Genomic DNA, 10,661 nt, shown 5'->3' on the forward strand with positions numbered 1-10,661 from the left:
CATTGGAAATTTTCCAAGGTGCACACCAGTCCGCGATTTGCACACAGCATTCAACTTTCCGTATGTATACGATTATTTAACAAAATTGTGCAGGCGACAAGCAGAAGTCATACAAAACCATGAGAATGAACACGTTCGCAGTATAGGACAAGGTGTAGCCAGACACAGAAAATATAAGAGGCTTAAACTTGGAGGTGATCAAGCTTACGACCGTTCAAATGACTAAGTTGTATCATAAGATGTGCAAGTTAGGAATGATCTGCTCTGCAAAGCCTGTACTGTCAGAGGACTTGTGTGTAAAGCAAAGGGAAGATTTTTCCATAACATGTTACATGTGCAAAATATACACTTGACGAAAGGTCAGATGTATTCATAAGAGAGAACCCCATCTTCTCGTCAGAGAGGATGTTACATAAGGACTATTACCGCAAGAGTTCAGTTGGGAGAACAATCTCTGGTCTTGGGCCTCAAGGGGCCTGACGCCAAGACGAACTGATTTGCGGTAAACCGCCAGTCGTAAAGTAACTTTGACTTTGATGTTGAAGCCTAGCATTCGGCGAGAGAATGAATTTCCAGCTTCCGTCGAAGACAATTGAAGTACTGAAGCAGACAGGCAGTGTGTGTTGAAGTTGAGAGTTGAAAGCTTCAGTTAAGTGGAGTATAGCAGAGGCAGTAATTGTGATACTGCAAGTGACAATAATTGTGACACTGTACGAGTAAAGTGTGGAAGTGTAAAAGCGAAGTACAATAAACATTCGCTACATCCGAGACCGGCGTGAAGTTATTTGTTGAGTCACACAGCCAACACGTGACAATATATTGGCTCAATATTGGGCCCTGTATTGTCAACAGTAAATTACCGATTTAACGTTCATAATGTTATTTTGAAGCTATTAATGTTGTGTTCGGTTCACACAGAAGTCTTTGAACTGTTCATGCGAGGACAGACACGAATCGCCGAACGTTCCTTTAATCCTCTGAGCGAGTTATTTGAGCACGTTAATAACGTGACTGACCGGCTTTCCGGACTCTAGCTCACCAAGGCAACCAGGATAGAAGCTAAAACGAGGTCACAGCTAATGCTAATTGAGTATTAAGTTATCTGACGATGTTGTTTCGACCATAGAAGTTATATAGCGTCTAAGGATGGGAAGTGAATGGCCGGTGCATATTTGAAGGTACTACGACAGCATTCAGGGGGCAAGCGGTAGCGTAGTTGATTGAAGCATTATGCTACAAGCTGGATGGTCGCGGGTTCGAATCCCGATGAGGTGGATTTCTTCAATTGACCTAATCCTTCCAGTCGCACTGTGGCACTGGGATCTATTCAGAAATGAGTACCAGGAATCTTCCTGGGGGGTAAAGGGCGGCCGGCGCGTAAGGCTGATAACCTTACTGCCATATGTAAGTCGATTGTCTCGATTTTTTTTTTTGCTAGTGGGGTGGGACTAAGTCCCTTGTACTGCGGCCACTTCTGGCCTATTGTACTAGCCCCAGATGATAGGTGAGGGTGATTGTGGAGCAATTGGTCGAATGAAGATTGGCAGGGGAAACCGAAGTACTCTGAGAAAACCTGCCCCAGCACCACTTTGTCCACCACAAATCCCACTTGACCGAACCCGGGCCACAGCGATGGGAAGCCAGCGACTGACCGCTTGAGCTATGGCGCTATTGTCTAGAAAATGTGGGACCCTCAACGTCTCACAACCCTATGGGCCTCCATGGCGTGTNTGCGTAAGTCGATTGTCTCGATTTTTTTTTTTGCTAGTGGGGTGGGACTAAGTCCCTTGTACTGCGGCCACTTCTGGCCTATTGTACTAGCCCCAGATGATAGGTGAGGGTGATTGTGGAGCAATTGGTCGAATGAAGATTGGCAGGGGAAACCGAAGTACTCTGAGAAAACCTGCCCCAGCACCACTTTGTCCACCACAAATCCCACTTGACCGAACCCGGGCCACAGCGATGGGAAGCCAGCGACTGACCGCTTGAGCTATGGCGCTATTGTCTAGAAAATGTGGGACCCTCAACGTCTCACAACCCTATGGGCCTCCATGGCGTGTTGCAGGGATAGCTTTACTTTCTTTTTACTACGACAACATTCAACAGATCATTTGAAAATGTGGCACAGTTAACTTTATGAAGGAGGAAATAAAAGAGGAGATTGAATTCGGGTAATGCTTGCTACCATTCAGTCCAAACCCTTTTGTCTTCTCATCTGCTACCTAAAAACATAAAAATTAGAATATACAAAACTATAACGTTGCCTGTGATTCTGTATGGGTGTGAAACTTGGTTTCTGGCATTAAGGAAGGAACATAGACTGAGGGTGTTTGAGAACAGGCTGCTGAGGAGAATATTTGGACCGAAGAGAGATGAAGTGACGGAGATTTGAGAAAACTGCATAATGGGGAGTTTCATAACTTGTATTCTTCGCCAAATATAATTAGAATGATCAAGTCAAGGAGTATGAGATGGGCAGCGCATGCAGCACGAATGGGGGCGAAGATGAATTCATATAGGATATTGGTTGGAAAGCCAGAAGGAAAGAGACCACTAGGAAGACCAACACGAAGGTGGTTGAGATTGGATTGGATAGATCTGGCTCAGGATTGGGACCAGTGGAGGACTCTTGTGAACACGGTAATGAACCTTCGGGTTCCATAAAATGCTAAGAAGTTCCTGAGCAGCTAAAAAAATTGGCGGCTTCTCAAGAAGGGCTCAGCTCCATGAAGTGAGTTTAGTTAGTTACCATAGCACTCATCTTGGGGCACAGAAGGTAACCACGAGTGTCTCTTTCAGAAGAGTGAGTTTATCTGTCGGGATTCAGAACGTGGACCTGCACAAATACGAAGCAGGAGTAAGTAGCCTTATGCGATCCCTTTTCCTCCTTGTATCGGTGTGTCGCTGCCAGGGAACTCGGTCTCCTCTTAGACGAGAGGAGGGATCGGCCTTTCAGTGTGACGCTTCGACTGAGCAGAGCAGCTGAGCTCCTCCTGTTCCCTCTCGGACGGAGGCTGAATATTGTCAGTGTCAGAGTCAGAATCAGAGTTACTTTCCGACAGTCAGTTCGTCTTGGCGGCAAGCCCCTTGAGACTCGCATTCAGTCTTTTTTCAACTGAACCCTCGCGGTCATAGTCCTTACGAAACATCCTCTCGGACAAGAGGATGGGTCTGTCGTTTACAACTGCTGCTGGCTCCCGCCAGTGCAGTCATTCTCAGGTCAGAGTCCCGCAGGACCCATGACCATATTTTGCTGTCTCCGATTCGAGACCCCCATCCTGGAGGGCCAGGTCCCAGTATTTATATCCTCCCGGAGTAGGTTGGCCCAGTTATACCCCAAGGCCCTGGGTTCCCATTTCATCCCTTCCTATGTCTCGCAGTGTTACGGTGGAGGTATTCGACCCCCACCTCCACACGGGCTAACGCCTTGAGGAGGACCAAAGAGAGGACACTAAGTCTGCCCGATAAATTCCTGCTGGCCCTCGCCAGTCGTTCTAGAGTCTCGCGGGACTCGTAACCCTATTCTACTCTCCCGACTCTGGGAGTCTCATAACTCTTCGACAGAAGAGACAACACTAACTGTGGCCCAAAAGAATGTAAGAAGAGCAGCGAACCGAAGAGTGAACAATAACTGTAACACCTAAAAACAGGAGACGGCCATTGCAAGGTAACAGCGGTAAACACGTTACTGCAATTGCTAGGCAACAGCGTTTATGCTATTGTGTATCCATAGACAAGTCAGAGTGTTTAGCACACTTTCCTTATTTGAAAAATGTAGGTTTATGAGGTTACCTTGCTCTGTGTCTGCGTATGTGTATCCCCTCTATAGTTGCTAGGCAACGGCTGTGTAAGCACCTTTCCGCGCCAACGAGTACACACGCAACAATAGAAGAATTATTTGACGCGTCGTTTTCTATGTGGTGTGTGCCGTATCAAAGACAAATAGGCTATTAGTTCTTCCCAGAGCTTCTTGCCACTGGTTAAGAGACAAACCCAGGAACAAGTGGGATTTATGGTGGACAAAGTGGCGCTGGGGCAGATTTTCTCCGAGTACTTCGGTTTCCCCTGCCAATCTTCATTGCACCAAATTCTCCATAATAATCACCCGGGGCAAGTACAATAGGCCAATCAGTGGCCGCCGTGCCGAGTGGACCCAGTTGGACTCCACCACCCACTAAGCGAATTAAAAAAAAATTAATAGGGATAATGCCTCAATGCAACGGGATGCTGGAATATAATATAATATAATTAAAGAATCTTACTGTACTGACGGATCTTTTCCTCTGTTCGTAAAACTGATTGCCAGTACCAGTATTGCGTAAATTATCGTTAGACGCTACAGGCAGTGCCACTGAATGAAGACAGTTATACGGTCCTGGGAGTAATAGTGAAAATGGGTCGTAAAGTTTTGGAAACAGGCTCGATGTTTACTACACATCTTCAGACCTGGTAGTAACACAGTTTCAATGGTGAGTAATAAAATTCAGAGTCTCTTGCTGCGTTAGAAGTTTCCGCCTTTGAGTCGTATGACATCCACACAACATGACAATTTACTGCCGAGTCAGGAGCCGCGCCATAGCTCAAGCGGTTAGTCGCTGGCTTCCCACCGCGGCGGCCCGGGTTCGATCCTGGGTCTGGTCAAGTGGGATTTGTGGTGGACAGAGTGGCGCAGGGGCAGGTTTTCTCCGAGTACTTCGGTCTCCCCTGCCAATCTTCATCCCACCAATTGCTCCACAATCACCCTCACCTATCATGTGGGGCTGGTACACTAGGCCAGAAGTGGCCGCAGGACAAGGGACTTAGTCCAACCCCACTAGCAATAAAAGGAAAAATTACTACCCAGTCATATTGATCGGCTCTATTGAAAACTTCCGCTCACAGACGGTAAATGCATTTGGCATGAGGACATTGTTTCCTGTTTTTAATTCAAAACCATTACTATAGTGACAAGGCTATAGGCTGGACGACAGGGTTTGTACACTCAGAGGCATTTTTCTATCGAACCGTCCATCCATTGGGTAATAGAAGCTCTTTCCCCGGGAATAAAACGACCGAAGCTTGAAGCTGACTGCTCAACTACATTTAATGCCTGCATTGTACCTCCATTCTTTCATACTTTTCCTAAGGCAAGGTGCTTATTTAAGCGCAAGGGACTTGTACTTTTCCTTAGCTTACTCAATTCGGTCAGGGCTCTACGTGCTCTGAAGGTAAATTTGTCCCTGTACTTAACTAAGTGCTACGTCATGAAGGCATATAATGGACTGAATGTATAGACCCACGTCTTCTTGACCTCTGCACTGGTTGGAGGTGAGTGGTCAGCTTCACACCCTGGACGCTTTACCCCCGGGGAAAGAGCCCCTGTACTCATTGGATAGGAAGTTGGGTGAACTCCAGAGGCGGTCTGGACGACATGAAGAAGTGAAAATTCTTGACCCCACCGGGACTCGAACTCGGATCCCTCGGTCGTCCAGCCAGTAGCTAGTCGCTGCTGCGCTATCCCTGCTCTCTTGTGCTGTATGCGTTTACTAAATCCTTAGTAAAACAGGCAGTAGGATTCACTGAATGACGACTCGGACCATTCCAAGACCTGTAACACCACAGAAAAAAAAAATGCGTACAAATATACTCCTGAATGGGATTCGAACCTGAGATGCCAGTTTTTGAAGAATCTAGGGCCGTGCGTAATTTAGAACCCATGTTCACTAGGATTCGTAATATAAATTTAAAATATGAGGTATATGGAATGTAGGAACAAAATGAAGGCAGAAATGATACAGTGCGCATCCGTGTGGTTGTTATGTTTCAGCGTCTTCTCACGCGCCATATTGAACCCAAAATTTGCAGAGCTTTAGTTTCAACGGGTAATATGTTTTTAACCATGTATGTTGACTAAAGGGTTCATTTTAATATGCTAGTTGAGGGCAGTAGCTGGCAATATGTCTCTTAATGACACGAGGAATAATATTCGAATTCAAGAATAATGCAAAATATCAGATCTGTGCACGTAAGATAAACGACTCTTTTGTGGTTTCCCTCCGTAATTTATGTAGATCACAATATCAATCCTAACTGCATCTTGTACACTACGTAATTATAATTTGTTAAGTCCTGACTCAAAAAATAAGAGATTGCCTTGACATATAATATTATATCGATCCTATGTATTTGAAACATCTAAACGTGACGAACACAACAGAAAAATATTAATTAAAATTTAGGAGCTTCAGCCTAAAAGACGGAATTTTATTGTAACTCAGTGTATGAACGAAGTCCCAAACATCCCCTCTGTGTGGGTTACATGACGCGTGCGTATTTCTGATTGCCATATGACAGACACCATCGATTATTTTACCGCTCAGGAAATGTAATGTAGCCAACATTGTAAAACAAAACTTCACTATACATGGAGAAGTATGTGTGTCCAATACAGCAGTTTATATGCTAAATCCTATGAATTTATTACTTTAGAACATTTCGAAGCAAATGGCATGTCACATTGATGGCAGGAGTGCGTTGTTTGTGCAAGTGATGGTCTAGTTTATAATAAGCTTTCTCAAAATAAAACGCAGTGGAATAGCTGCCCTGAAATAGCTGAATCTGGCTTGTGGTCATGTCGTCAGGGCGAGTTCACTTTTAGGTACGGGAAATGAGCGCGCGGAGCCACTACGTTCGTTTGTGTTCCCTCTCGTTTCCTGAGTGAGACAAACAAAAAGAGAAGTACAAAACAGGAATATTTTCATTCCACTTTCCAGATTTAGCATCAACACCATTTCACTTCTCCGCTGGTTGGCATGGTCCGAAGTAGAGAAATGTTCTACGTATTTTTAATACTTGACAATATCAGCTACAAGTGTTGTGCGTTCCGTTGTTTGTAAAGTAATTTGGAAAGTGACCCGACCGAACGTGATATGTTATGTGAAAAATTCTTAAATCAAGTATGACAGTTGTGGATGAATATTAGGCAGTTGTTCATTTCAGTGACTTGAAATGTTCCGAAAATAAGCATCAACCGGCAAGACCTCAAGATGGCTGCCGATACTTCGCGCGCTTCTGGAAGTAAGGTCGTATATGGTCGAATAAGTCCACCTTATAAAAACTATTATGCTTGAAAGTTGAATTTCAAAACTAATTCAAATGTACGCCTACAGCTCTGTACGCGTTAGATTATTGCCTTGTACAAGTAATAAGGATTTTTGCGATTAGTAGGTTTGTTTTCCTTACTAGTGGTCTTCTTTACGAAATTCTCTTTGGAAACCGATTTGAAAGAAATGTACATTAACCGGTACCCTGTGAAACAGAAGGATCCTATTTAGCTGCCTATTCATTTCCTAGACTTAAGAAGCACGCTTCAGCAGTTTGAGTAAGGTCATGGGCTGAGTGAGTTACGAGTTACGAGTATGTACGCAAACCAAACACAGGATGCTAGACCACCAAAAATCAATTTGTGTTCTGATATAATAACGTAAACAGCGATATAGTTTGCAGTAAAAATGTCTCTGGACTTGGCTTATAGTTTGTTTTCTGACTTTGCTGTAAGAACTGCATACTATTTCCGATTCGGATCTAGCAATGGAGTACTAATTACTTGCTGGAAATAAATGACACTTTATCTTTCTACATATATGCGACCATGGAATGCTTACAAAGATTCGTTTATACAGTATTGGCAGTAGCGAAATTCTTGACTCAAAAGAGTGAATGTTAAGCCATCATATTTAAAGATGTAGGAAATAATAAGCCATGCTCAGAAGCCTTAAGAAGAGCAAAATTTTCTTTAAAGGAGTTTCCAATCTTTATGCAAAATTTTATTTGGATCTTTTACTTCATAATTCATTCCACCATACGCCTTTATGGGGTAGTGCTTAATTACTTAAGCACAAGGAAAATTTACCTTCTTAGATTGCTTGCAAAACTGTATCCTAATATAAAAATGAAGCGCAATACCGGAAGTAAGGAATTACGATACAGTACTGAAGATGAGCTACATTAAAAAGGCGCTTTAAAATTATTTAAAGAAGTACATACGAACAAGTATGAGCTAAAGGATCATCTGAACGTCATTAGCTAACGTCTTCTTAGTGAGTTGCATTTGCAGTTAAACTTGGGTCGTACGAAAGAATTCTGGAATAAGACCAATAATTTCGCGTAAACGTCCCTTGAGAAAATCCCCATGCAATTCTTTTTATTGTATTTCATATTTTTCAATATGACTATATATTTTCCAAATTCATTCATTAGTAATTAAAGATGAAAGTGTTCAATATGAGAAACGTGAGACCTGCCACTGCCTCCGAGCTATATTTATCCGTCTTACTGAAGTTTGGAAGGGTGTAGGCCTATGGCAGTCCAGTCACCTCTAGTTCATGATAGTCACTGCTTCCTTTAATTGTATCTATCTATCTATCTATAACTCTACAGCCCCTAGTGGATCAATTTCTTAATCTACACAGTCAGTAGGACTCCTTGGACAGGGGATCAGCCAATAGCAAGGCCGCTACCTACACACAGAACAACACAAACACAGAATGACCGCACACAGATAACCATGCCTCGAGTAGGATTCGAACCCACGATCTTAGTATTCAAGAGGGCGAAGACGGTTGACGCCTTAGACCGCGCGGCCACCGTGTTCGGCTTAAAGTGAATCTACTAGACAGATTTAGTATTAATGTAAGTTAACTGGTATTTAAAATGCTATTTTATTTCTTCCGTTTTATTATAGACGTAATTTTCGACGTTCGGGATAAGAAATGTAAGCAATAGACATCAGACAAGGAACACGTACACTCTGTGGAAGATGTGTTAACCACATATACAACTGGATCCTTCAAAATGGGCAGCAGTTGCTCTTCGGGGCAAGCTCACAAGGACAGAGACAGCGTGTCCACCAGATCCGAGGAGTAAGTATCATGCATAAACATACTCGTACATTCGCGTTTGTAGGATAGACGTTCAGGATCTGATTTAGAAAGTCACTTAGCAAAACACTACACCAGAAACGTTATGTACGTACATACACAAAGTAGTGTTGGTCTCTTTATTAAACAAGTCCTCATTTCCTATCTAAACTGTGTGAGAAAAAAATGCTTTGTGGCCTCGTATCAGGCATTTCAAGCGGCGAATTTTCAAGCCGTTAGAACCCCCGGACTGACTGTATTTTACACAGCAGAATGAAATATTACAACATACGACAGTTCTTAGTCAGTGATGGTAACCGTGGGCTCTGAGGCTGTGATCTGTTGAAATCGTGTCATAGTAAGTCCAGCCCCTTGACTCCTTGTGTGCAGTAAATTATTTGTGGAGTAATCGCACTTTCCAAACATATTCCATGCAATTAAAAAAAAACTTACAAATCTTGATCACTCATTGTTGTTACACCTCTATTACTGAGAAGCTAATCTAACCATAATACACAAACAAAAGAAAAAGGAAATAAACTCCGTGGTTTTAGTCCGCAAGCGAACTATACACATTTAATTCTCATAGTAGGGGGTGGAGTCCAGTTTGGTCCACTCGGCACGTCGGCCACTGATTGGCCTATTTTACCTGCGCCGGGTGATTGTGATGATGAAGAATTTTATGGTATGAAGATTGGCAGGGGGAAACCTAAGTACTCGGAGAACACCTACCCCAGCGCCACTTTGTCCACAGCAAATCCCACTTGAACAGACCCGGGCTCGAACCCGGGCCGCCGCGGTGGAAAGCCAGCTACTAACCGCTTGAATTATGGCGCGGTCGAACTATACACATGCCACAGAAATTACTTTTCCTTGTTGTTCAGTATATATTTATTTATATATTTTAGATGTAATTATAGCCATATGTTATATTAGGGGCACCCGGTATCTTAGTTGGTTGAGGCACTATGTTACAAGCTGGAAGGTCGCGGGTTCGAGTCCTGACGAGATGGATTTTTCAATTTACCTCATCCTTCCAACTGCACTATGGTCCCCCCTGCTGTCGACTTAGCTTCTAGCAGAAACGAGTATCAGGAACCTTCCTGGGGGTAAAGGGCTGCCGGCTCGTAAGGCTGACAAACTTCCTGCCTGCCATCTGTGAGCCGATTTTCTAGAGAAAATGTGGGAGTCTTGACGTCTCATAATCCTATGGGCCTTCACTGCCTGTTACAGTGATAGCTTTACCTTTTTATATGTTATAAAATTATGTCAGAATTGTTTATGCTTTGTGCTACTTGCTAATAGCAGGTGAATTATTCAAGAAAATATTAATGAGTCTGGTTTGCGCTTCATAGAATTATATACAGGGTGTCCCAGGAGGAATGTGCCAAACTTCGGAAGGGTGTTCCCTATGTTATAGTATGCCGATATAACCCAAAACACCTATGTCCAAGGTTGAACGGTTACAGAGATAATGGCCCGAGAAAAGTGTGTTCTTCTGGCGAGTCCACGCACTGTACCTGTCAGCTGGCATGTCCTATCTACGTTTGTCCTTGAGTGTGGTGATTCACACTAGCCGTAAGCTCCCTTCAGTATACGTTGCGGACGCGTTTTGAATGGGTGGTAGGTTAATTGTGCGGAGTTGCTGAAATTCCTTTTGTGTTTTCAAACGTGGAATATTGTGATAGGCATTTTGTGTGTGGATTTTGCGGTGGCAATGCACGTGCTGCTGTTGAAGAATACCAAAGGCGTTTTCCCGATCGA

At 43.5% G+C, this 10,661-nt stretch overlaps 1 protein-coding gene across 3 annotated transcripts in view; it reads left to right on the top strand.

Moving 5' to 3' along the window:
* The first annotated feature begins 4,383 nt into the window (after positions 1–4,383).
* LOC111868703 (NACHT and WD repeat domain-containing protein 2) overlaps positions 4,384–10,661 on the top strand; it is a 79,980-nt gene continuing 73,702 nt past the window's right edge. For 2 of the 3 annotated variants that reach the window (XM_023859605.2, XM_023859606.2), the window contains exons 1-2: positions 6,529–7,056; positions 8,723–8,900. In XM_023859605.2, coding sequence (XP_023715373.1) covers positions 8,833–8,900 — 68 coding nt within the window. In that variant the 5' untranslated portion in view covers positions 6,529–7,056; positions 8,723–8,832. Of the gene's footprint in view, positions 4,470–6,528; positions 7,057–8,722; positions 8,901–10,661 lie in introns of those variants that run through there. The other variant, XM_033753143.1, reaches the window with a different exon arrangement.

Source organism: Cryptotermes secundus, unplaced genomic scaffold (genome assembly GCF_002891405.2).
Source record: "Cryptotermes secundus unplaced genomic scaffold, Csec_1.0 scaffold1359, whole genome shotgun sequence".
NCBI classification, from domain to species: Eukaryota; Metazoa; Arthropoda; class Insecta; order Blattodea; family Kalotermitidae; genus Cryptotermes; species Cryptotermes secundus.